This window comes from Aythya ferina, assembly GCF_964211825.1.
Source record: "Aythya ferina genome assembly, chromosome: 7".
NCBI classification, from domain to species: domain Eukaryota; kingdom Metazoa; phylum Chordata; class Aves; order Anseriformes; family Anatidae; genus Aythya; species Aythya ferina.
The window spans coordinates 31975604-32003596 of NC_140302.1; the positions used below are offsets into that span (position 1 = coordinate 31975604).

The 27993-nt window shown below is 39.1% G+C and overlaps 1 protein-coding gene across 14 annotated transcripts; it reads right to left on the reverse strand.

The window, feature by feature from the left end:
* Positions 1-28: 28 nt before the first annotated feature.
* TIAL1 (TIA1 cytotoxic granule associated RNA binding protein like 1) lies at positions 29-27993 on the reverse strand. Of its 14 annotated transcripts, XM_084525626.1 has the most exons (17): positions 27616-27993; positions 21542-21638; positions 18523-18672; positions 18166-18220; positions 17766-17871; positions 15821-15896; positions 13483-13591; positions 13091-13186; positions 12920-13004; positions 12514-12637; positions 11878-12017; positions 5800-11003; positions 4896-4983; positions 3922-3999; positions 3683-3765; positions 1195-1282; positions 29-661 (listed from the first exon to the last, which is right to left on the reverse strand). In XM_084525626.1, exons 1-12 carry the CDS (start codon positions 27642-27644, stop codon positions 10886-10888), a joined length of 1185 nt encoding a protein of 394 aa, XP_084381752.1. In that variant the 5' UTR covers positions 27645-27993; the 3' UTR covers positions 29-661; positions 1195-1282; positions 3683-3765; positions 3922-3999; positions 4896-4983; positions 5800-10885. The 14 variants fall into 14 exon arrangements, with proteins under 14 accessions (XP_084381752.1, XP_084381762.1, XP_084381764.1 ...); XM_084525636.1 differs by having other exon boundaries at positions 4896-11003; XM_084525638.1 differs by having other exon boundaries at positions 1195-3999.

Genomic DNA, 27993 nt, shown 5'->3' on the forward strand with positions numbered 1-27993 from the left:
CAGGTGTTCCAGAGCAGCACATGGACACTTACGCAGATACCACCAAATTTTATTTAAGTATCAGGTAACAAAAGTTTTGGCTTTAAACTCTTATAATTAGTACTCCTAGAAAAACAATCTTCAAGTTAATCTACAGACAAGTTATCTGAGTTGTTTTAAGACTGAACATCATGCATTTGGAGACAGGAGTAGATAAATATGAGAACACCTGAAGACCGAAGGCAGTTTGTGTTCCCGCAGGGGTGTCTCCAGGAAGCTCCAAGCAGCGCAGCCAGTCCTTTGTGCTCCATTCATGTTCTGCTAACGCTGACCTTCAGCTCTGCCACGTATTTATCCATAAAGCCTGAAGGAGATTTTCTTGTTTCCTTTCTTCCCCTTGACACAAAATTGCTTTCAGTAGTTCTTATTTTCCCCCCTTTTTCTTGCAAGCATGAGCAATTGGACTGCTCCCACAGGCTTGTTCCCTTGAGCTGGGCACGACTGCCAGTGCTGCTTGGGTCAGGGTCTCAGATGCCCGTACTGTGTGCTCCGTTCTTGTGCTTGACATTCAGCGCTTTGTGAGCCTTAGCAATGAGGGAAATTTCCTTCCAGGTGAAGTTGGTGAAGATATTCAGGCATTTGGGGGATTTTTGCTTTTTTCCCCACAAATAAACTGCAACACCTGTACAAGTACACATGCAACTTTAGTTATGACTTAAGTCAAAATGTGCCAGTGCCTACCTGCCAGATTTATACATTCTTAAATAGATTTTAAGACTATGCATCACAACAATTTTATGAGGTTTTTCCTTAGTCTCACAGGGCAAAGCTTCCATTAGAAATTACTAGGCTGATACAACCCACATGTGTGTTTGATAACCTTTGGCTGTCAAATACAACATGATCTAAGTCTGCAGGCTATGCCAGGCAATACAGCAGAAAACACATTTCACACAGTCATTGCACTTGCATCTCAAGAACTGTGTACCATTAAAACTGAAACACTGAAATCTGGAGATACGTTTAATTAATGAAACCATACCATCTGATTATATTTTATGTTCAGCTTTTATTTCTGCTTTTAAAAGTACTCAAAGTTAAAATAGGAAAAGTTCACTGAAAACTGAACATAAAAGCTTTTATGAGCTTTGTTTCTCCCTCTCCCACTCCATTCTCTACATACAATACTTGTTAGCATATTGAGAAGCAACAAACCTTGGATCAGTCATTATCCTAAGTGAGGATAGGTTTAAAGATTTGGATAGAGTTCAGCAAATTTCCCATTGACATTGGTAGGAATGAGCTAGGAAAAAAAGAAAAAAGAAAAACAGAAGAAATGAGATTGTGCAAGGTACCCAACAAGGCAGAAACACACTCGATAAGTTTGTGATTTCAGGCAAGGAGATCAAAGATTCTGCTTTAAAATTTTACTTGTATCCTGAAGAGTAATCTGTGGACTTCAGTTTAAATAGCTGTTTTTGAAAAGAAATGGAAGCAGTTATGCTTAGCTGTTTCCATTGCAAAAGTCTATTCTTGAACATAATGAACTATGAATAACATCACAGAAAATGTGCAAAACATGCAGCTCATTTCAATGCCAAATTCCAGTTGACAGACTCAAAACTAATCAACTGCAATTAGAACAGACTATGAGAAACCCAACTCATGACTTAAAGATTTCATTTACAGCAATATAATTTCACTGACTTCAGCAGAGGTACTTCTGATTTACACTCTTTAAGAAGTAGACCCCAAACTTGGCATCTAAAACACTTAAATTAAGGAGGGGTCTTCATGGTAGCAAACTCCTGTCTGTGCTACACAAGAACAGGGGTGTGAGTTTAGGCTCTTAAGGCTTGTTTTCCAGTTCTGCCACGCTCGTTACTAAAGCACACCATAACCTTGGTTCATGGCTGGCAATGAGGTCTGGCTAGCTGCAAAGACAGAGGACGAGGTTCTTAGGTTTCCTCAAAGTCTGTGATGCAAATAAGCTCACTTTCAGCTTTATTAATTTCTAGGAAAATTCATTTGCCCTCAAACCCAAGGACTAACCACTTAATCTTCTCTTCCAAAAGAGATTCATAAAACAAAAACATTACTGTGATTTTATGACTTTCAAAGGGAAAGTAATTTATTGTATATGGCTGACCTCAGCATCTTACCCAAATGTTTTTACATGAATTTAAACAGAAAGTGATCTGTTAACATAAATTCTGTAGACTGGCAAACCTTGCCTTATATGATGGTGATTTCACATGTAACAGCAGAAATAAGAGTAAACGCCACACTGAAGGCTGTATTCTGGCCACAGCACACCAGGCATTTTAATCCATGACAATACGTGCATAAAATCAGACTGTCAGAGATATGATAGGTCCAATACATAAACTCAGGTTTCAGACTTCACAAATACTTATCTTAGCGTTCATGATGGGTTGGCAAACGCTGCTTTCAAGTTTTTTCTTCCAAATAAGCTAATGTTGAAATGCACACAGAGTATCATGAAAACAGAGGGTGTTTTTTGTTTTGTTTTTTAATCTAAATATTTTAGCTTCTTGTTTTCATAGTTTAAACACAAAGAAATCACTGACAAGCTCAATACTAGAATTCACCAGAGTGTGGCTAAGTCTACTTCGTTTCGAAAAAGCACTGATTTCATTTTGGTAAGATCTGGTATTCTTTCAGAGACAAGAGCCACTTTTTAGTGAGAATAACCTTAAATGAGTAAGCCATTTATAGTTTGACTACGTTTTGTAGGCTTTTGTTAAATGCATTTACTATCAGGAGTTCTACAAATTTCAGAGTAAAGGAGCAGATGATAAAGCGTGTTTTAAATCTTTTAGTACGATACATACAGTGAAAATATAAACGTACCCTTCCGGTGAGGCACAAACAGCTTTGAAGAGAATTCTGGTAGGAAACTGTAATGCTTCAGGCTTACCTAAGTGAATCAGGAGTAACCAGGGAAATCTGTCCAACATCTCTCATTTTGAACTTGGAAAAAGCTCTGACTCACTGCTTTATTTATTATACTTCCTAGTATAAGAAGTTTCACAGGATCAACTTTTATTCCTAAGCTTGTGTAACGCTCCAGCTCCAACCGCATTATGCACAAATACAATCTGCAAAACCCAAATTCCAGTAGTGCTTATTCCTTATATTGCAGCTACACCCAGGCCTCTTCCTAAATTGCACTAATAAAATCATGAGCATTTCAAAGCTTGCAATTTAATTAGGTGATTTTTTTAAGAACGGATTTAGGTCCTTTGCATCTGACAGCAAAGAAGCAAGTTTCATTAGTTTAATATTTAATGTGCATTTGTTTCACCAAAAGCATTGATATTTTTACTTAGCTTTTTTTTTTTTTCTATTAAAATAAAGGAGAAAGAATTAAGGGGACCAAATTTTATTTCACCTTTATGCTGTCTTTACACTGGAAAAAAAAATACAAATCGTGTCATTTTTCTTTTTTCAATCCTCCAGGATACCTGCACAATTTCTATACTGCTTGCAGAAAATAAAGTAGCTCTACACATGAAAATATGAGATGAAGAAATCATCTTTCATCAGGTTTTTCATGACAAGGCACTTTTACAGTAAGAAAAATTTTGACATGGTTAAACTACATTAACATATTCAACTACAAATGAATTGAAAAATCAGCATCAAAACCTTAAATGCATTCTAAGCCACTCCAGCTTACATGTAATTAGGACTGTAATTAGTGGGAGGTGGAGTAGGGATAAAGAAATCTCAGATTTTGTGCAAGTCCAGTCTGGTTCAAACCTGAAGATTTAAAAAAAATAGTAAAAATTAACACATGCTTTCAAAATTCATCTGTAAATATTAGAACATGGATAAGAAATCAAAAACTTTTGCAATACAGGGGAAGGGCAGTCATCATCTTTTATAGGTCAGCTCTAAGAACATTAAAAGTGATACCTGAAGTCAATGCGTGTCTGCTAAGAACCAGGTGCAAATGCAACAGGTCGACATACAAGGTGAATACAACTCTGTTGACTAGAAACATACGTAATTAAAATGAAAAATACAGCAAAATAGACTGGGCATGAAAGTAAAGAGATACAAAGTTTTAGCAGTAACCAAATCACAACCCACAATCTAAGCATCCATTTGTATTTTCTGCAATGATAAGTTACAAAAGAATGTCTTCCTACAGCCCCAGCAGACAAAGATTCAGTCACACTTGAATACTTTTAATGATAACATCTTTCCTTCCTTTTACTTAGAAGTCATACATAGAAAGAAAAGACTACAGCACTACCTTCCATGTAAGATTCTACAGTACAGGCATTTTGATGAAATGTCATTTTTCTACTTCTATGCAGCTTCTGCCCAACACTTGTTGCTGTGACCCTGTAAAATGGACTTTGAGCACAGTATTGCAACCTTGCCAGATTTCCATGGGTGTATCTTGGTGGGCCAAGATCTTCTCAAAAGGCCACACAACAAAACGATGCTGAAAGGAGTACTCTAAGCAGTCCATGGGAGTACAGCATAGCAGCCTTACGTCTTCTTAAAAATGCAGTAATCAGTAATATCTAAGTCATTCCTCTGGCCTCAGGTACGGACTATTTTTCAAAATATATTAGCCACGTATATGAAATGTGTAAGCCTCTGGAACAAGGTCATGATACACATACTGCAAGTTTACAGCAACTTGCCAGCTTCTGAGAGTGTCCCTTTAAAGGGATTTGAGAGATTTCATGGCATTTCTTAGTTTTCTTCCATAGAATACAAAAAGCCCTATAGCAGGAGGCAAGGATAACCTAGGAATAGCAAGCTAGGAATGTATTTTTTTTTTTTTTTTAGACAGCATGTCTGAAATTAGCCATGATTTTAAATAATTAGTCATTAATGCAACAGACATTTCTCCTACAAACCATGCCACATACCTGAAAAGGACAGAAAAAAGCTCTAATTCACATTAAGAAAGCAGGACTTCAGAAAACAGCAGTGGATTGCTCAGCCTTCTCTGAATATCTGCAAATACACAGGACAAGTTTATTCTCTACAGAAAACAAGCCTTGCACTTAAGAGTCAGCAGCGACGCACAAATGTTTCCAGCATTTAACAGTACAACAGTGATCCCTTACGGTAGCTGTAGCACGTAACAGCGCTTCCAAGGGGCCGGTTCCTTCCTCGCGATCTAAAATACACTGGTGTAGCCTCCTTGTGGTTTCAGGTGCAAGTAAAACTCAAATAGAAACGGTTCTACAGAGGCATCTTGCAGAACTAGATGGCTCTTTTAATACCAAAGTAGGTTATTCCCCCCTACCCCCACGTTGAGACCCAAAATGGAAGCAATAAATTGTGTTAATTGGTCTTTCCTCTCATGCTTGATGACAGCGTAAGAGGAAGGAACTCATTTGTGGAATGGAAAAGATTACTTCACTGAAAGGGTCAAAGAAACCACAAGCATTATCAGAGAACAGTACCTCAACAACAATTACCTGTGTATTAAGGTCAAAGACCTTGCTACTCAAACAGAGGATGGCAGCTACTCCTTGCAACCTGGGATATTTAAACTGCAGGTTGGCACTAGCAAGTCAACTTCCAGCTGGGAAACTCAAGCATTCTTCAGTGTTTCATGTGGTAAGGCTCGTGATTCTTACTCAATTCCTACCCATCCCTGCCCCAGAAACTACATTTTTAAAGAATAGGAAGACACGCAAGATGCAGCTGTGTCTGTTTCAAAGCACTTCGACTATACAAACAAAAGGGTCAATGCAGGCAAACGACAGAACGCCAAGCTAAGAGACCAAAATTAAACAAATGTCTATGGAAACAGAAGCTTACCCTAGTTTGCTCCTTAAAGATTTCTTTGCTTAGTTAACTTAGGTGTTCTAGTTTGGCTGTTTAACGTGCACCTATTTTCTCAGGAAACAAAGAAAACGGCAAAGTTACATGTTTTCTACATTTTTAATTGTAAAGTAAAATTATTTTAAGCAAAGTTATAAAGCAAATTTGTGTCTGAATGCTCACAACCCTTCAGATACTGCTGCACAATCTGCTTAAGCCTGTCATGATTCTGAATGTGTTCAACAACAGGAGTTCTTGGTGCTGCTCATGTACAACACTTGTCTAGCATGTGCACCACTTCATTTCACCACTCCTTCTCACTTTCCATCATTCTCCTTCCCTGCAAGTGGCTGGAAAGGACAGGTGCTGAGTACCTGGGATGAGTGAGAATCTGAGTTTGTGCAAAGGGAGGTGACAGGCACTGTGAGCAGAAGCAGGACACCCCAGTTCAGGTGAGCAACTCTGAGCTGAAGCTTTCCTCCCTGTCCTATGTCTCCTGGAGAGCTTCTCTGGGAAAAATGAAGAGATTAAAACGAAGTGCCAGAGGTTAAAGAGCCTTGGGTCCTCCAAAAGCCCTCTGATCCCTTGTTTCCAAAGGGCTGAAATAATTCAGATGCTATCGTCCGTTAGTACAGAAAGGCAGACTGCACTGAATTCCTTCACACAACTCCATCACGTGTTCTTCTTCAAAACAAAACAAGACTGCAACGTAGGTGTCTTAATGAATGACAGCCTGAACACTAAGAAACAAGGTGAAGCGATGTCTCTTCTCACAGCTTATCAGCAATACTTTTAATAACCAAAAAGGCTCAGACAAGCTTTAATCAAAGCATGGAGTGGCGGTGTATTTCAGCACAAATAACTTGTATTCAAATAATCATTACTAATGTCAACTCAAAACTTTCTGAAACATTACCCTTTAAATGTCAGTGAGCACAGAGCATGTCATCCACAGCCATGATCTAGATCAGTATGTATCCTCAGGAAGATGACACAATCAGTGTTTACTCATCATCATGAAGCCCTATTTCTTTTTTAAAATAAAACATTCAGAAAACATTTTGAACATTGTCTTTGACGTGAAGTGACGGTGGAAAGGGAAAAAAAAAAGATTTAATCCAGGTGACAAATACTGAAAAACACAAACACCTTTTTAATTCTTTCACTTTTTTTTCCCCAAAAAGCAATCAACTGGATTCATGAGTTAGTTGAAATCACACATCACAAAAACCCCTCCAGCAGCTATTGTTTTTCAGATGCCTTTTTATGAACAGGAACATTAAATAGTGAAACCCCTAGTTCTGCCAATGTGTAACAGGCACCACTCCATACGATCAGAATAGATGTTCAGTTTCATAAGAACATTTTGCTTTTGCTATCAAAACAGCTATCCAGAATAACTTCAAACACCCCACGCTGTGTCTACCTATATATATGAATCTTCATATAGACATATACATATATGAAGATTCAAGCTGAAACAAGACCTTTAGCTTTTTCAAACCCCATCCATCTATTTTGAAGCACACTGAATAAAAGATTGCCTCTTCCTTGCCATTTATGAACAGTGCAACAAAATCTTTTATTGCTGACCAGGAACAGTTCCATGTAACAAAGACCTGTGCCCTTGTTCAAAAACAGTCAGATCAGAAGCATAAGACACTAATTATGTCCATACAGTTTAAGTCCACTTCCTTGTGTACAAACACAAGAAATAACAAATTGCTCGTTTTCTTCAAAACTCAGCCTTATTCACTGTGAGATTTTTTTGGTAAGTGAAATGAGAAATGGTTCTGACACAGTGAACAGCAGTCTTACGAAGTTAACTTACTAAGGAAGCAGGTTCTGCAGGAAGAATATAATTTAAAATATACACAAGGAGGCAGGACCGATGAAAAGCTACACAAAACCTTAGATGTACAGCCTTCCTACTGCAACTCTGCAAAATACAAATTGGCTTTCCACAAAAAAATTGTAAATAAAACATCTTTTACATGGTTTCAAGTGCATAGTTTACAAGTTTAGCCTTATATACCTGTTGTCAGTTTTACAGCGAAGAGGGACAACGTTTTGACAGATGACAAGAGGATAAGCCCTTTATCATGTTTCACTTTTATTGAACATTTTCTGCAAGTGCAGATTACAACCTTGCTTCAGGTTGCACGCATCAACGTAAGCCATGATAAATCAACGCTTTTTGAAATTCAAATCCTAGCGGTAAGGGGTTAGGTAGTGGTTGATTTCTGTAGTTAGAGAAATTACAACAGTGTAACAGTCATTCATAAAAGCAGTATGGTGCAAGAGGCTCTTTGGTGCCAAAAAGTTGTCAGTAATGCATTTACGAACGCTACTGAGTAGAAAGCAATCCAAATTACAACTCTTCCTCGCAGTGCTACAGAAACATTAAAGGACCCTGGAGACTCCCGTATCTTGAGTAGTCTGCGAAGAAATATCACCATTAAAGAACAGCCGTATAAAAACCAAGGAGAAAAGACTCAAAGGAGAAAGTATATCCTATCTGTCATCCTGAAACACAGGTCAGGTAACGCCCAACCCTGCAGCAGGCATGTTATTTAATCAGATTCAAAGTGAAGTCCATACTGAGACCTGAAAGATCACCGCCTTAAACTTACGCCCACTTATATGGGCATTACGTGGCGATGTACTTGCAACACGGAAATCTTCAGTAGCGCCTAAAGAACATACTGCTTACACACCAGCATGTATCCAGAACAGTCAGAACTCAAACACCTAGAATCACGTAGAAACCCCAGATTTCAAGTGAAGTCTAAGAAACCCTAAAATAATTCGCAAATTCACAGATCTAACTCATGATTATTTTTTTTGAAACCAGATGAGTTTAACAAAAATGCAGACTTGTGATTTTTTTTTTCCAAACTACAATGTATAGGCCGATCCTCGCGTAGATATACACATATATACAAAATTTATAGAAAAAACAAGAGTCCTGTGGATGAGATTCCTAACTTCAGCAAAAGAACACGACACACATGATAAAGGAGAAACAGAGATACACGGCCAGTTCTGTCATCACAAGCACTTACGGTTCCACGCTAACTTCAGTCATTATTGCATGCATTAGAAGCCTGGAGTTGCAAGTATCTCTGAGTACAGTTGAACCAACTGACTAAATTGCTCTTCCAAAATCTCTCACTTTCAACCTGATCTAAAATTCAAGGTACTATTAAACACGTCAAGTAGAAGAGGAAGAAAAAAAACTCATGTCGTTTGCTACAGCATTAAGTGTTGTTAATTGCACAACCTGGCTGGGTTTAGAAAAACCTGCAAGTTTCTATTTCAAAACCTATTCCAACTTGCAACACCTGCACAGAAAGAAACAGAAAAGATAAAATATGCAGCTTCTCAAACACTCCGTTAGAACTACAGCATCTAAAATCAAACATTCCATTTCTTTTAAAATGCAAGTTTGCTTCACTGGTCTACCACTGCAAATCCTACATTTAAACGTGCTGCCTCAGTGTATCTCTGAATACAGCTGAAACATTTGCACCCCCTAGCTGTCATAGGTAAGAGACAGTACTTATATCTAACTTACATTCATTTTCAACTTCAAATTTATTGAGGCAGTTTATATCAATGTATCCATAAAATTATTCAGAAATAACCCAAGTATACCATTTAAACATCTTCATGATTTATCCATTTACACACTCAGTACACAAACAACCCAGCCTCTGTACAGGTTCATCACATGCAAACCACCCATAAAGACAAAAACTTTAATTAAAAATAAGTCACAACTCAGTGTACTGTTTCAACTGCATCTCCATTTACCAAATGGCACATTGAATATTCTCTAAAATAAGATGTTTTTAACAATCTTGTTAAAAAATTCTTGGGCAAAATATTTCTAGACTTAAAAAACATCAAGATTTTTCAAAACACTCAAGATACTATACAACTTATAATAACCTTGAAATAGGTTTACAAGGTTGTTAACCAAGGTATTTACATACCAAATAATGTAAAGCAAAAAATTCGTATTTCTAATGACAAAAAGGTGATGCATTAAAGATTTATGAAATTAAAATTAAGGCTCTTTGTTATAGTTCTTTATGTAACTTTACATAATAGCCAACTTTGGAAATGTCAGTCTTGCACATTCTTGTCAATCTACTGCATTTAAAGCAGTAGAGTATATTAAGTATTACTTTGAATAATTACATTGCTACCTCTATGTTTGAGCATGCTTTTGAAACACTGTAATTATGAAATATTTACAATGTGTAGCCTTCAAACTTTATGTAAAAGTACAAGTATGACTGTCTGATTTGAATACAAACAACATACCTGCAAAAACTTCTTTAATTCTCAAAATTAAACGCAAACTCCTACAATCTTAATAAGCAAACCAGCTCTGAAAAGTTAAAATATGTGCCTGAATGTGGACAGAAGTTATGTGAAATAACTCAGACAGTACTGTTTTTCATTCTTCAGACCGAACTATTCTTTGTATCATACTCTGTTTTCTTTAAGCGTGTAGAAAAATTAAATATTTTTTAAAAAAATTATTCCAAGACCTACGTATGCTTTCAGAGCGATGTCCATAGGTTTCTTGAAAAACCAATACTGTCTAGCAGGTTGTAATGATTGGTCCACAGTTTATTTCAGGATGTGTGTTCAACTAAAAGCAACTTGCTGTTTTGTTTTTCAACGTCATTTCTCTTAAAAAGCACAGTGATATAAAACACTGAAGACAGAACAAAAAAAAAAAATGGAATGGTAACCTAAGGATCAAATTCATTAGCCATTTCTCCTACTATATCAAAATTTGTAGTCAGAATTGTCTTTATTGACTTTATTTTTAATTTTTTGTACACAAAGAAAAACATGTTCATATCCATCATGAACAAAAACTTAAAAAGGCAGAACTAGAAGACATTTGTGTCCTTCACCAAAGCAAAGCTGTGCTAAAGGTTCCAAACATTTCCATTTTTAAAATAAATATTTTCTTTTTTTCATTGTCTACATTCCAGTCTTCAGAGCATCACTGGAAACTGCAGCCTATCATGAAATACACACTTTTAAACAGAGTCCCAGCTCACTGCGTTTGGTAGCTTGCCATACCATATCCAGCTTGGTTAGGTATTACAGGAGCACCTTGTCCCTGGGCAGGCTGAGCACCAAATCCACCCATCCAGGCAGCAGATGGAGATTGGCTTAAAAAGGAACAGGAAAAGAAAAAACAAAAGGAAAAAATCATGCAAGCTAGTCAAGTTATTTACAAGTCAACAGACTAAAAAAAGAATATAAAACACTTCCTACGCTACCAGTTACACCAAAATAGAACATTTTATTCTTCTGTGAGTAATTCAGAAGCCTTTTATACCAGGCTAAATGCTGCAACATGTGGTTTCTGAAAACACCATAAGCTTTAAGAGGGGGGGAGTACTGGATACTAGTTAGAGAGAACAACCACCTCCAACAGGCACAAATACAGGCATGTGTCCGTAATTCCACACCAGTGATGCAGAAATGCAAAAAATCCCCAACGCCTAATTGGCAGGAATACCGCTGATAGGTTTCTCAGGGCTTTCTCTCTTGCCAATTAAACATTACGAGAAATTAAAGAAGTTATATTAGAAGTGTTTTAAAACAAAAAATTCTGGTGAAGGTTTCAAGCATTAGGAGTCCAGCCAAATTCTGGAACTGCAAAAGGGATGTTACGTAGTTTCTTTCCTCCTCAGTCACAAACCCTTTGGTAAACACCAGGGCTCCATGGTTTAGATTTCTCCACCACAAGTCAGAATCTCAAACTTTTAGGTAACAGACAAGACCACCACCTGAAACTCCAACACAGAGGCAGTCTTTGTTAACTTTGAGTCTCAAGACACCCATGTGCACAAAACGTCTTATCAAGAACAAGCCAGAGTGACTCACCCCACTATTTGGTCCATGGTAATCATTAAACATAAGCTTTAGCATGCAACAAGGCTTGACACCTTGTGCAATCCTCGAATCAAACGAGCCTGAAGCTCAGACACAACATTATTGAAACACTCTACAAAAAAAAAGTTAAGTACAATTACTCACTCTACTCCAAACCCCTGCTGATTCCAGGCCTGGCCGTACATTCCGTATGACGGTACTTGCCACCCGTTGGCCATGTACTGCCCGTACTGCTGGGGATTTCCGTATACTTGGCTCCATTGCCCCCACTGACTGTAATCCACCTAAGGAGAGAAGAATTCTTAGCTCTTCAGGTTCTAGAGGAGGATTATGTTCCTTTGCAGCTGCTAGAGGCAACACTTTTGACTGTCAGTCACGCTGGCTAAGGCTATTTAGCCACAGTAAATAAATAAAAGTGAGACAGCACTGCGACCTCATTAGATCCTCGTACTGGAAGTGTGCACGCACATGTGCTTCAAATACCAAGGGGTGTTTGGTTGGATGGTCAGCTAGTCTGCGGTAAGAGGGCTAGCAAGAATCAGAATTACCTCCAAGTTTCTCCCTATCTTGACTCATATCCAGCAGACAGTACCAGATATTCCACCAAAATCACTAGCCCAATTTGATGAACAACTGGAACATAACTGAGACAGAACGTGGAATTATGTAAGAATCCTACCACAACGTTTAGCTGTTATAATTGGGATGCATTACAGATAGTTGCTTGCTTTTGTGATACAAATACAAGAACAAACAAAGAAAAGGTGAAAATGCCATTACCTGTTGGAAGTTTTTAGTCATATCAGGGGACTCTTTACCCCAATAACATTTAACAACATGTCCTTCAATTGTGGTTCCATTAACTGAAACAATAGCATGTGCTGCACTTTCATGGGTTGAAAATCTAAAGAATGTAAAAACAAACCAGTGTTATGCTTCGTAGTCCTTTCAGTGCGTTATTAAAAAAGTGACTCCATACATACAGGAAAATCCCGAGAAGATCTGCTTTCACAGATTTTCATCTTTTCAAGTAAAAAGATTGGTGGCTGCTTAAAAGTTCCAAATTTTTCTATGAACATACGGCAACAGCTCTTAAGGTATCAGCTGAAGTTCATTCAAGTGAAATTATAGGAAGATGAATCGGTACTACCTTAAAATCACAGATTTTCTTTTCCTTTGTGCATACCTGACAAAAGAGTAACCTTTTTCAGGAAACACTCTGATTTCCATGATCTGTCCAAACGGTGAAAAAGTCTGTCTCATAAGTTGATCTACGACACAGAACATTTCTGAATTAGTAGCCCTCTTGGTGTCCACAAAGTTTCAGCAATTAAAGAAGCAATAAAACAAATCGTACCTGTTAGCCCAGAAGCGATTCCTCCACAGTAAACAGTACAATTTTTTGGACTTGACTGATTTACTACGTCTTCAAATCTCAATTGTTTTGTGTTATCTAGAAAGAGAGAAGGCCACTTTTGAGCATCAGGCTAGTAGTAACCAGAGTCCCAGATACTTACCTTGTACAGATGTGTGAATTATGCATTTAACAAACACCCAACACTTTATGATAGAGCAGCAGTGCCACCACTACGTTGACTTAACATACCAGAAAAATCTATTTTTTAAGATCCGGAAGCCAAACTAGATATTCAATTAAGTGACATAATCGTGGCAGCACCGTTTCATTCCTCCATTTAACAGTGCCATGCAAGAGAGCAAACACCACAGAACTTTACAGAAAGCTCTTACTTTCTTGTGTACTTTTGGGGGCTGGTGGTTTCCGCGTTGCCCAGTTAGTTCTGATCTGACGGCCTCCCAGCCACTGGCCTCCCATGTGTACAATAGCATTTTCTGCATCCTAAAGAGAGGAAAATAAAGACTACGAATACATACAAATAAGAAGTACGTATAAACCTATGTATAAGATTTGGTTGTCAGCTAATTCCAGCAACTGCTAAAAAGTACATGAAATTCTGAAAAACCTACCTAGTAAGCAGACAAAATCAAGTAACATCAAGACAACGGTTACATAGGAAGGCCCTCACAAGCAATTTGGAAAAGCTTTCTCCCTGTTCCCATTTTCTTTATACAGAGCCAAAGCCAACTACAGTCATATACATACAGATACTTGTTGTGTAAAGGTAATGTATCAGAGTCTATGATGGCTGCCCCAAGAAAGTGCAAAGGTCATAGAGATGCCAGAAGCAACTATTTAGATGAAAGGACTACAGTTTTAATTACAGAAAATAAAATGATTTTGCCAATTGACTGTATCACCAAGAACATAATACACAAAAGTGTATTTGATAGTAACAGATGAAAAGTAAAGACAGACTTTTTAATCGTCATTTAATAATCCCTCACTGAGAAATTTCTTGGCTGTAACCCAACTAAAGTTTATACCACAAAGTACATGCTGCAGAAGACATGATATAAAATAGAAATGCTTCAATGTGGCCTTCAAGAACCTTAATAGGCACTTATTGTAAAAGGTCAAGTTTAGGCAGATTTAGGGAGAAAAGTTGTAAGTTCAGGGAAGGCTGAATAATGCGTTAATATAATGCTGGGATAGAAATCCACTGAGCTTGCAGTTTCTTATTATTTGCCCCTCCAACCCCCTTCCTCTCTTCTGCCCTTAGAAGGTATCCAATTAACAAAGCAGTCTACCCTCAGACATACCTTCTGTAAGTGTTAAAGTCATTGTATGTATGCAACACACAAACACCCAGAAAAAAAACAAACAGTCCACAGCCCACACGGCTTAACACCTTATCTTGAATATGAGCTAACAGACAATCTCTAAGCTCACGTTGTAAAAAAGGAAACGTTTGCTAACTCTGCAAGAAGCAATCGTTTTTATTTCCCCCCAACTCTTTTGAAAGAAGAGAGGCAGAGCAAATAGTACATATGCTTGAAATGCTTTTCCAAGGGCACAAAGCTTAAGAAAGGAAGTAAAGCACAAGGGACCAAGGGAACACGGGGACAATTTAAAGGTGAATGGCTTGCAGCTCCCTGCCCCACACTGACGGCTTTCAGGACAGGCTCATCTCAAATACTAATGACTCAGGAATTCAATCCTCCTCTTTTAGTTATACCCAGTGGTCATTTTGAAGACAATACGTAAATGCAATGATGAATTTATGAGAGAACACCAATAGAAAAAAAACTTGCATCCTTGCTCCTAAGGCACAGTAACTTCCAACCAGACTAGGAAACCAAACCAGCTCAAATTCACCTCACTGCTAGTCTTGATGATCACAGGTAAAATAAAAATGGAGCCAAGACCATGCCATAACTCTTCTAGTCCAATGCAGCAATTTTCTCATAATTGTGGTGTGCACTGAGACCTTAATGGGTAAGGAAAACCACCCCATATTGTCCTAAATGTATCTTTAAACAAACACTACTCAGTTTTCCAAATCATTTCCAGATTTTTTTTTAATTAACTTCAAAATTACCAAGAATAATTTGCTGCAGCTCTTTTATTGGTGTAAGTAGTAGGACATTTTACTGAGGTGCAGAGCTCAAGGAAGCAAGTTCAGCTGTACTTCAGTGTATGCCACGCATGCAGCAGCATTAGGTCCCCAGCAAGACTGAACTTTGGTGTGAACCAAAACCTGCCAAACACTAAGCCCTGCTGCATAACTGCATGCACAGCATGGGACTGAGGGCTCCAGGGCTTCACTTTGTGGGGCTTCTACCCTACCACACCAAACCACACTGGACGAGGTGCAGCGCCTCAGCTAGCAGACCCAAAGTACAGCATCCCAAAGCACTAGGCCCAGGAGCAGATACTCCACTCGCTCTACAAAAGATGGCTCAACAGACTAAGCCCAACTCCAGCACACCCAAACAAGCTTTCTGCGTTCTGGAATCTTTCTTCAGAATGTTCTTGCACCACTGCAGTCATCTAAATTCTTTCATAATTCTTTTATCCCTTACCACAAATAATGGAAGTTTGATTAAACTGTCTTCTAAACCCAAATTTCCCTTGAGAAAAAGTCTGTTATGTAGTGAATATATAAACAGGAAAAACTAAAAGAGGAAAAATCTGCAATTATTTTAAATTTACATTGTGATTACTCACCAGTTTGTTATAAAAAGATACAAAACCATAGCCTTTTGACTTTCCAGTTGCCATATCTTTAACTACCCGTGCATCCCTGTGAAAAGAAGCACAGCTATATGAGGGCAATATTAACAACCAGCAAAATAAAAACTAAAAGGAACCACACACACTGTATTGTGAGCATAATTTTTCTTATAAATTCAGTTAGCCCTAAAACTAGTCATTCCTGAACTCTCCCTATTGCTTCTTTACCTGTTAGAAAAAAGCAGTAGGACAAAAAAAATAACATGTAATAGACATGCAACCTATCCACATAACCTATACTGGCTAAAACTAGAATGTTCAAATTGGAAGTATAAGAGAAACAAATTTCCTTTTCTAATATTCTATCGTCTAGGGTCCACTAAGGTTTACTGTTCTATAAATTACTGTAACAATTCTATCTAATTTACCATGCATTTTCTAAATAGTTAAATGTCTTCTGCCTAGTGATACAAAATATATGAAATATTAAAAAAATCGAAAAAGAGGAAAAAATAGGAATTAAAAGGCATACATGGCCTGTTAACAGATTTCTTTATTTTTCTTGGTCAATTCTCTACCATCATTTTGGAGTTTGGGCAGCTGTAAATTTTGAAAAATTGACATTTTCAGAAATTTAAGAAAGGAGAATAAAACTAACAACAATGCTAAGCACACCAGTACGAAAACAACAAATTTACACAGAAATTTTAGTGAGTAAGTTAAAATGATTGGAAATATAGAACTGCACTGAATATAGAATGTTAAAATGTAAATACTAAAATATGTATATATAAATAATGTATAATAAGAATAAATAGAAATGAGAAAAAATCTACAACTGAGTTCCAGTGTGCACAGTTCCTTGCAGTTAGCCTTCAAGATCCTGTCCATTCTTATGAGCAATTCTGCAAAATAACCAGAATGCTATTACTTTTAATTGTGACTTGGACTTTAGAAAAACTGCAGGTCTCAGGTATAAATATAGATTGAGAAACAGAAACCTGAATTATTCTCTTTATATCGATTTTTAAACAGTACTACTTACCACATTAAGAGACAAAAAAGCAAAGTAAACAAAATAGCAGAGGTAAGATTTATGATTCATTTAAAAATATGTGTACAGAACAAGAGAAAAATTCTGTTCTTAGAAATATATTCCTGTAAAATAGTATAAAAAAATTCATGTGCAACTTTAAAGGATTTCTATGAAGATAAGCTGATAACAGATTAACAAGCTTTTTGTAGCAGTACTCTTAAATATATATTTTAGAATTCACACGCATTCTTTTAATGTTAAACATGTTCAATTGAAACTCCAGATGATTAATTATCACCTGAATTTTCTGAGAGAAGTCTAAAGAAACTCTCTCAACTGGCAGAAGTGTGCACATACTATAAATCCAACATTTTTTATTTTGAATATAATTTTAATTCATCATATCTAGAAAAGTAATTTAATTTCCAATATTAGCTTTTTTCAAAATTTTCAGAAGTTCGACAACAAACTGCTTCATAAAATTATTTAATTGCCTAGTGTTCGATACTGCCTATAAAATGCAGTACAAATGCATTTAAAATATGCCGAAGATGCAACATATACCACTTGGAAAATCACTATTCTGTACACATTCCAAACAATAAAAGAATCACACTTAGAAACAGTAATTAAATTCTAATAAAAAGTTGGAAGATATTAGTACATAAAGTTAAAAGCATATTCCTTTCAGCAAAATTGAAGCACAATTGCATTATTGTATATACAAACACATGATATGAATACCAAGATAAAAAGACAATCCCTCGTTACTGCCCACCCAACACAAAGAAATTAACATCAGAAAAAATATCTAAGAGATAAGAAATAACATTTCAAATCAGAACCACATTTTGACTGTCAGATTTCCTAACTAATATCAGCAATGTTTATTATGATACTTACGATATTTTACCAAAAGGAGCAAATGCTGACTTGATGTCTTCTGTTGTTATTTCTGGACTTAAATCCCCAACGAACACATGGAAGTGATCTGAAAATAAATAATTTACTAATCAAATATTTAACTGCTATCTACAGTTTTAACTCCTGAGAAAGTGATGCTCTGCGTACAGCACTGGGAACCAGGAACGCCCACGATTCCACTCGATGAGCAGCAGCAACTAAACGCGTCCACTCCAGTTTCCCCAGTTGTAAAGCAGAAAACAGAAGAATTAGTTTGCAAAGTTCTATTAAACACAAGATGGGAAGGAGAAAAGTTATGTTTAAATGCATTTATGGCAATTACTACCACATGTTATTAAGTATTTGTGTAGAAGTAATACTGTGCCATTACTTTACTTACTGGATGTATCTTTTTTCTGGCTACTTGGTGTTGTTGCCCAGTTTACTTTGACCTCCTGAAAATAAGTATAAGATTTAGTATAAATTAATAAAACTCTTACATTTTGTAATGTAATTTAAGGGTTGGTTACAACTGTCAATGTTTAAAAAATCATCGCTCAATATAAAAGACTGGAGCACTTTAAAAAAAACAAAGAACACTTACTAAATAAGATTATTTTTTATTTTTAATTCAACAGTATTTTATTTTAATAATATTTAATCTTTCTCAACATCTCTAACAAAAAATTCCCATAGGTTTATTTATTTACAAGAACTTATTTCCCTTAAAATTAAGATTACAACATAAACAACTTACCTTTCCCAAAATTTTTCTCCCATTCATAGCAGCTAATGCAGCAGCTGCATCTCTGTGTTCATAAAATTCCACAAAGCAATAAGGGTCATTGCTTGTATGCTGCAAAACAGAAAATCCAACAGAAGAGTTGACCCTTCTGCTATCGGGTTGCTGAGAAGAAAATCCAGGAAAATATATTACTTATAGCTAGAAACGTTAAGAACGATTTGCATTAGATTCATGAAAAAGCCTTTGAAATTATACTTAAATGTAAGAATTCTTAAGATGGGCCTCTTAATGGTCTAGCAGTTTCTGAAGCATTGTTTACTTTATATGAGGTCTCAGTACTGAACTAAAAATAATTCATCTACCAGAAAGGTGATCTGCAGACTGGATGGAGAGGAGGGAAAAGGGGAAGAGTAGAGAGAAGAACAAAATTAGTCTCCTGCCTCCAATATATACTCATAGCTTGAAAAGGTTTGTTCCCCACATACATTTTCACCAATTTTCTTTCTCCTCCTGCATAAAAATCTTTCTTTTTTTTTTTTTTAACCTGAAAATCATTAGTAGAGCACACTAGTAGAGGTTACATATTCTTGGCCTCAAGTGAAAACTGTTACACCTAACAGCTGGGAAACACCCCTTAAAAAGGGCTCAAAATAATTAATGATCAAGGGGGAAGACACTGATCAACTGATTGCTATTCTCTTGCATCTGGGATATAACCTGCTTTTGTACACTGACTTACCAACTCTTCTTTAAAAACACTAACTCACAAATAAAGCTCCCTAAATCAGGATATGAAGAGCAAAGAACACGAAAGCCTTCAGAACAGCTGATCAAGTGGAAATGACTACGAGACACTGGATTTAAATTCCGCCCAAAAATGTCATGAGTACAAGAGATAGGGCCTAACGCTTGAAACACTAAACACTTGAAAACACTAGCCACTTAGTATGGCCATGCCACATCTTCTGCAAATGAGAAGGGAAAAAGCGAGTGAAAAAAAGTTGATGCAAACGGCTAAAGAGAAAAAACACAAAAGGAAAACATTCAGGTATAAACTCAACTGACTGAAGTAGTAACAATGGGCAGGTAAGAACTACTGAAACGTAACAGCAGCTGTGAAAAGTTTAAAATGCAGGGATTAGAAGGATGGGCAATGTCAACAGGCACTTTGACAGCTACATGCATGACAGCTGCAGGCCAATTCCAGTCTAGAATCCAACCACTTGAAGTTACCTGGGAAGTCAGTTTCAAGGTGTAAGCGTATTACTTTGATACAACTGTAAAGGATTTGTTTGTTGTTGTTTTTTTTTTTTTTAAATACCCAAACAACTAACATGCTATACAAAAATGTTAAAAACCTTTAAAGTACGCAGGTAAAGGCACTGCTAATATTTGTAGCTCATGCTGTTTACGGTTATCACTTTGACAAGTTTACAACTCTACCTGAAAAAGACACTGTCCTCCCTCTTATTTTCTGCATGTCTCATTCTCTTTGAACCAGAGAGTAATTATAGGGCATTGCTCTATATCAAAACCCATTTCCAGCAGTATAAATACACTATTTACAGTACCTCTGAAATGCAAACATACCCTAAAGGATGCAACAAAATACCCCTCCTAGGTATTCCAGAGGTGAAAACCACTGCCCTTTCTACCTTCAAGATATGAATTCCCCTCTCACCAAGATCTTTTTCCACACCCTCTTCTTTGTGAAGCCTGTCAGGTGGCTTTGGGGCAGTGAGGGCAGACAGCACACTGAGTAAATGGGTGCTGAACTTGCTTATTTCTGTGGTTATAAAAAATAAAACAAGCATTGGAATTTCTCATCCACTTTGTAGCAAATCAGAGTGATGCCAACACCTCTCACTCAGCCAGTGGCAGCACCCTATTTCTGAAGGGCATGTGACAATCACCATTTCTCTAAAGCAAAACCACCAAGAATGTTCTGTAACGCATGCTACTTTCTTCTCGTCTTTCTCCAATAACCACGGCAGAACTCTTACCTTCACTAGGAAGCTTTAATAAAGGTGCCACGTGAGAAATTACTAGTTAAGTCGAAGATGAGAGTGATTTAACAAGCATCAGGTTAATTTGTGGCTAAAAGCAAAAAAGCAGCATGCCACATTGAAAGGAAAAGCAGATCACAGAAGTTACTATCGTGGTGTTCCTAAGAGGATAAGTCTTGTGACCAAGCTCACTTAATATTTTCATTAATGTTCCTGATAAAAAAAAAGGTGACCGTACTCATAAAATCTGTGATAACAACTTAGTAGGAACCACAAGAAGAGCACTCAAAAAGAAAAAAACACAACAGAACCAAAAATTAAACCTAGCACAAGTTCTGATTAGTCCCTGCCTGCTAGAAGATTGTGGGTTATAAATAAAGAAAGAAGGAAGAACACTAGGCAGCAAAAAGTTGCCTAGGATATGTCAAGAAGATCACAGAAATAGCTACCAACCCTAAACATATCAGAGTGTTTACAAACGTGAGAGAATAAAGTATTAATACTTACCAACACTTTGTACAAAAACCTTATCTGGGATACTAAGGAAATTTTGCTCTAAGAAAAAATTCATTTAAGAACAGCCTAGTGTGGACAAGACCTACTCCAATTTAAAGAAGAGGCTCAGGACATATTTCAAAGAATTTTTGACTGTCCTGCTGTAGTGAAGAAGGAAAAACTACTAAGATTCTTGTTCAGATAAAGTCAAAAATGGAAAAAATAGTCATGGATAACACTGGAAACAAGAAAGTTTTTGATTATCAGAACAAGATGGTTCTGAAAAGAGAGGGCAACAATCCTTTACATTAAAGCAGAATCTCATCATCAGTTGACAGCAGATATGGCAGGGCTACCAGCAAAAGTACAGGACTGTGCTCAACAACAGGTCTCTTCTGCAAAAGGGTATCAGAAAACATAAACAAGATCGACCCCAGAAAACAGATTACCAGTAATGTCAAAAGAAGCCCCCACAATTTTACCCTCAATTACATTATTGTTGCTACCCCTCTGGATGTGAAAGGCCTTACCTCTGTTATCATTTTACAGCTTTTGCATGGTCCGATCTGGCTGAATAACTGAAGTATAAGGACTTCAGTCACATCTCTGGAGAGGTTTCCTACATAGCTACACAAGGAAACAAACAAAAGAATTAAACCAGAACTTTTCACCTTTTAAAATGTTATTTTTTTAATCCTTAAATGACTATGAAAAAATCTCCCTTTAAAATCCCAGGCATCTTAAATTGAAAGACATTATTTACAAATGATTTTATGACAGAGCTTTAATGCAACATCCATGTGTTTTTTAAATTAAAAAGTTGGCAGCACAACTGAGAACGTGAAGCATGAAACAGACATAACACTGGACATCCGTATCTAGCACCAAGCCTTTCTTCAAAGCAGTGCCACGAGCAGGAAGAACGCTGCTCGGGAATGTTGGATAGAGCAAGCCACCAACTGGGCAACGATGTTTTAAGTTTCACTTCCCACTGAGCATCTAATCAAGCCCACTTTTAATCTGGGTACGAACCCACAGCTAACGCCTCCTGTTTCAACAGTAGCTATCGGACACAGACCGTGCTGTGCCTTGCAAGCAACCACCTCAGTTCTTCTGTTTTCCTGAAGTGGGAAACCTGGTGGCTCAGCAACAGGCAAGGCAATCTGTGCAGCACCACGACACAGGACCACCTAGCCATGTAGCTCAACAGCTACCACCTCTGTAAGAACTCCCCCAAGTTTTAGCAGTGTTATTTTAATATCACCCACGCTTATCAAAATTCATTTACAAAGCCTTAGAAATTCCAAAACTTGGAATTGTTTTTATGAAGTTTAGATGGAGTCCTACAATTGCACAAATAGTAAGAAAACAACCAACCAACCACACACAATAGCCGAGTTCTAGAACCACTCCTGGATGTTCTGCTACGTTTTAACACCCACAAAAAGTAAAACCAGGTCACAGAGATGGCTCAGAAAAAAGTCAAACATACAAAACAGAACTCCTTTAAAAAAGCGTGCCCGATTTCAAATCAAACTCCATTGGTAAGGGAAAGGCACGTCATGTCAGTACAACTCCACATCAGCAGCCCAGGAGCACTCGTTCTTTACAAAAATAAGCCTGTCAAAGTATAAGGTACACAAATACAACCAACAACAAGAATGCAACTTCTGAGATCTAGCTGTTGAAAGAAAATACACATTTTATCTATTACACCCTGATCTACTATCAAATCCCCTAACAAGAAGTCAGTGGGAGCTGTTAGCGCACTCCGGTGAGCTCCACCACGAGCCAGCAGCTCTCAGTCCACGTGTAGGCCCGGTAAGCGTGTGCCTCTCTCGCTTACTGGGCATCCCTCGGAGTAAAAGTCTTAAAAGCTACTTCTGTGGTTGACAACTGGCCTGCCACTTAGCTCGAGCAAAATTACAACTGACACCGCTTGTTTTCATTTGAACACCACACAATGAAATTCAGAGGGTTTTATGCTGATACTCTTTCAAAAGCTCAGCTCCAAACTCGGCGTCAGGAGAGAAGTGCTGCACCAGATCCAGAGCTGGTTTCCGACAGGATGCCACCTAACACAGACACATCCCTTAAACGCATTCAGGTATTCTTCATTTTCTTACTAAACATGCATGAATCAGGAGACATCGCTAAAAGAAGCTGCATTTGTAGACTGTGTTGTTAGGAAGCATTTTGGGAAAGTTAAGACCTGCCAAGCCAAGGAAGACCCCCGTCAGACAGCTTGCCTGCCTCATGGACTTTTCAACTCCCTGTCCTGAAAACATAGAAGATCTGGCTAAGTGCTTAACTGCTATCTGGAACCCTAACTAAGCTCGTTAATCATTCACCAAGTTAAAATCGCCAAGCACTAACAGTTTTAAGTGGAAACACTGCCATTTGCAGACATTACTAAAATCCGATGGAAAAATCTGGTTTCAAGTAAGAGCTCCCCCGGGAAGTGTCAGCACTGACACTGCCACCAGTGGTTGCTGCCCGGTACGTGCTGGAGCACTGACATGGAAGAAGCACAGGGCAGCCCTCCCAAATTCACCCTGCTGCAAAGTCAGGCTCTGCGAAGAACACAGTAACAACACAGGAAACCAAAGTCTCAGCATCTTCTGCATATCAGTATGTTTTTCAGAGTTCTTATATTTCCAATGTACCATTTGCAGAATTCCTTTTGGAATTCCTAAACAAAAATGCCAGGAAAATTGTTCCTTCCAAACCCGTTCAATGAAGCTAAGCTGTGCTGTTGGAAGCCGTACCAGGTGGCTTTCCACCCCACCATGTCTTCTGCGAGATGCCACATCGTAACCCTCAGCTATGAAACAGGCTGCATAAAAAAACAAACGAGCAGAGTAATTGTGGACCACCCGACTGCTAGATTCAAAGGGGATGTGAAGTCCTAATGGTCCCTTAATTCTCTGTGTATGATAAATGCTGCCTTGATGTTCACCATTACCATAACCAGAAAGCATCAACACCTTACACAATTTGCTAATGCTCAGAAACTTGAATACAACGAGAATACTTCACAGCAAAAGGCTCGTGTGACACAGACAGCATCCACAGAACCCCAAACTCTTGAAGTTCATGTAAAACACATGAACGCACACCGCTACAAATTCGAAACAACGCATAAAGGTCAGGACTTGATGGCTGCTTTCATGTCTTTAACTTGGTAGATTGCAGTGACATTACCTCCTGCAATACAGTTAAAGATGACTGGAAAAAAAAAATCATACAAGTAAACAGCTCCAGGTACCATGTTTGAATAGTGTATCTCTAAGGAAAGAAATATATTCAACACATTAGGAACAGAAACCTTACCTTTCTGGAAACACAACACGTCTCAGCTGATGCTAATCACCTGGCACATACCGCCAGACTAATGGGGCACCCAAATTTCCCCTTTTTAACCTCAACTTATGCATGATATAACGCAGTACTTTCTATTCTACTTCGTGAAAACATAGTAAGCAGAAATACACCTAAAGAAAACACATGGCCTTCAAAAGGCCGTTCCACAGAATTTCAGTATTTCTGGTTTGTTATATCTGACAGGATGTATTATTCAGACTTAAAAAAAATAAAATCATAAAACTAACAGAGAAGAAGCACTTACTATACTTTTATAGGCTGTTGTCTTGGTTAACGTGACAGGGCAGCAAAAGTTGTTTTTTTTTTTTTGCATACAGGCAGTAGTGTTTGTTCCCTTCTGCAAGTTTGAAGCACTTACATACCAATTAATAAGCACATACAAAAAAAAACAAACCACACATATATTTATACACACACAGAGAAATATACCCTGACGCAAGTTTCAATACACTATATTCGAATGCTGCTGACAATTCAAAGAACAAGAAACTGCATTTCAAATTTGGAGATCTTGTAAAATTGTACAAAAAAAAATAAGAGATGCAAATAGCAGCAATTAGTTTAGAGTTTAACTCTTGAGATAAGGAAGAAAGGGACATTTACAGCCATCACTTTTAGGTCCACAAAAGCTCCCCTACATACTACTTTGCTGAAAGACTGTAAGAAAGCTTTCACGCTCATGCAGACAACACGCAAGAAATGGCAGACTCCACTGAAGAAAGTATTATAAGGATTAACGCAGCCGCTGTGGTGAAAATTCCCTACAAATTCCAGTAGCATCTCTCTGAGTAATGCTAGTGTACTACAGAAAATAAAATTAGAAAAATCTAGTCCCTACACTACCCCTCTACAAGAGGATTGAACTGAAGGTGTACAAGAAAAGTGAATCCAGCTTTGGGCTCAGAGCTGAAGGGTCTGACTTGTGCATCCAGTGCAGAGGACTTGCTGCACAACACAGCAAGGCAGCAACCTGCAACAGCTTACAGTATTTAGTGAGTGCTCCTGACATTTTTTCGGATAGCATCAATACGAACACGCAAATTGGGAACTTTTCTTCCCATTGTCCCTGGCAGCTGAAAACACCAGCACCAGAAGAAGTTTCTGATGGCCTGGTTTCCACTCTGAAGTAGAAGCAGGACTTTGATACCGCTCACGATGGAGAGACCCAGCAGTGCCCATGGAAAACACAGCTTTCAAGAGTTCTGTACAAAGAATTCGGAAGCCCATCGCTCAGATCACAGCCAGCAAAGAAAAAAAGTACACTTTGTTGATTTTCTGTACCATGTGTGACTTGACGGGTGCTGACCAGGATCTAGATGTCACCAGGGAAAACACGACACAGAAGTCCACCTTTCTCGAGTTATCTGCAAATTGTTCAAAGCAGCAAGGAGAAGTTTTTGGCAGAAAACACTGAGTGTTGTTCTCCAAGTCTCCATAAAGGCCTGTTAGTTATGAAACATGAGAAAAAATGGAACTGGTGTCTATTTTCTATATTAAGCCACAGAAGATATTTTGAATTCTTAGAGGTTCATCACTGACCTACCACAACCGAGAACAACAAAGCAATCCCTGCAGGTTTTCCTTTAGTATTTCATTTATTCCTTCAGCAAAGCCATCCATAAAGCTTCACTTATCAGCCAAGTGCTTATGCACGCCATCGAGCAGAATAAACAATTTATTCTTTACTTAGGCCTTCTCCTGTAAAAACAAACAAGCTAAACTAAAGAGTTCAACTCACAGTATTATTAGTTGCTCCTGAGGACAGCACATCTTTTATTTGTAAGGAAGATCATAACAGATACAAGGGAGAACTATTACCCCGCACAATAACCTTTAAATACAAACTTGCAATTATAAATTTAAAGGTATTTCAGATACGAGGAGGCAGAAGAGGGAGGAAGAAGAAACGCTACAGCAAAATGTTTGTGTTTTATGAAAACAGCCCTGAAAGAATTTTAGAAAAGTAACCCGACATGACTGGGATTGCTACGAAATTGCTAGGAACTGAACGTGTATGCTCTTTACTAGTTTGACAAATTATACGGGGAGTCACATGTGTGCCACAAAACCTCCTGGGCAGCTGTAGTGATGGCATTTCAGACATCTGAGCACAAATGCAATTTTTTTCCTCGTCGAGTGACAACAGGCTAAGTCAGGCCACTGCTGGATGCTTTGAGGAAGATGAACCCACTTCAAGCGTAGCACCAAAACTTGTAAGTGGTAAGTAAACATTTTAAAATTCGGTCCAGATAGAGCTCTTGAAACAAAAGAAAGCAGGAGGAGGAACCGATCAGGACCAGAAAAGAGCCCCCAGTAAAACATGGGGCACCTTTGGCCTTTTCCCTCTGCTCCTTCTCAGGCAGCGCTCTGGGAACCACTTCCACTCCGCGGGCCGAGCAAAGTCAGACCACTTGGGCAGTCAACACAAAAAGTGAGAGTATTTAGGGTGCAGTTATTCAAACTTTACATCTCAGGGAGCAAAGGCTGGGCAGGTACTTGTACTACACCACGAGCAAGTTAACAGAACTTTTCCAGACCTAGCAAGGAGAAAAACAACACACATTGCCTCCAACAGCCTCAAATGCCAAGTCATCATTTTGGTGCTGGAAACCAAACCGAGCAATTCCGAGCTGTTTTGCCCTGCCTCAGTAGTTTCTTCAAAGCGGCTTCCCACCCAGAACATCTTTGCGAGCCTTTCTGAAAGCCACTGTCCCTAAAACTAAACAAAGATTGGGTTGGCACCGTCCCGAGCCGTGTCTCGCGTGCGGGCGGCCTGAACACGGTCCTGTCGTGGTGCTGAGTGTTGGAGTGGAGCTTTTTTTAATCGGGGAGCTCCCCAAACCCCTTCACCCCGCCGTCTGGGTGCTCACACCTGCCCAGGCGGCGGGGGCCCCCGCTACAAGTTCACAGCGTGCAACAAAGCCAGCCCTGCGGGGCAGCACCCAGCTCACCGGCAGCAACAAAAACCTCAAATCCTCAACGCTTTAACAGCGAGCAGAGGGGCAGCCCCGAGTTATTACACGCTGCCTTCAGACCCCACCACACGCAGCCCCTCACAGGGCCCTCCTGCACCAGCGGCCGCCTCACGGGGGGCAGCTCCAGCCCTGGGGGGGCCCCACAGGGGGCTCAGGGACCCCTCCCCGGGACTCCACACACACCCGGGGCACCGCCACAGCCCCTCGGGCTCCCCAAAATCCCCCAGCTCCCCCTCAGCACTCACAGGGTCCGCGGCTGCCCGTCGTCTTCCATAATGGTGCGTGAGCGCCGCTCGCAGCCGCAGCCGGAGGGTGACGGGGCCCGGGGGGGGGGGGGGGCTCCGCGGCGCAGGGAGCCTCAGGGAAGCTGAGGCGGAGCGGCCCCGGCCGCCCTCGCTCCGTCTCCTCGCCCCCTCGCCGGGTCCCTGCGGCGCGGCCCGCTCGGCGGAGGCGAGAGGCACCACAAAATGGCCGCCGCCGCCGCCAGCCGCTCAGGAAGCCGCGCTCCGCGCAGCCGCGCCCCCCGCCGGCCCCGCTCCCTGCCTGGGCTCGGCCCGGCCCCGCTCCTGCCCGCGCCGCTCTCGCTCCGCCGCGCCGCGGGGCGCTCTGGGGATCGTAGGCGC

What these genes read in the sequence shown, in the direction of transcription:
- TIAL1 (XM_084525626.1), bottom strand. Translation starts at nt 27,644, where the DNA reads ATGGAAGACGACGGGCAGCCGCGGACCCT. An exon ending in CCCCAAAAGTACACAAGAAA is followed by an intron (nt 13,187 to 13,482) that starts GTAAGAGCTTTC and finishes CTCTCTTTCTAG; the next exon opens with ATAACACAAAACAATTGAGA. An exon ending in AATCGCTTCTGGGCTAACAG is followed by an intron (nt 13,005 to 13,090) that starts GTACGATTTGTT and finishes TCTGTGTCGTAG; the next exon opens with ATCAACTTATGAGACAGACT.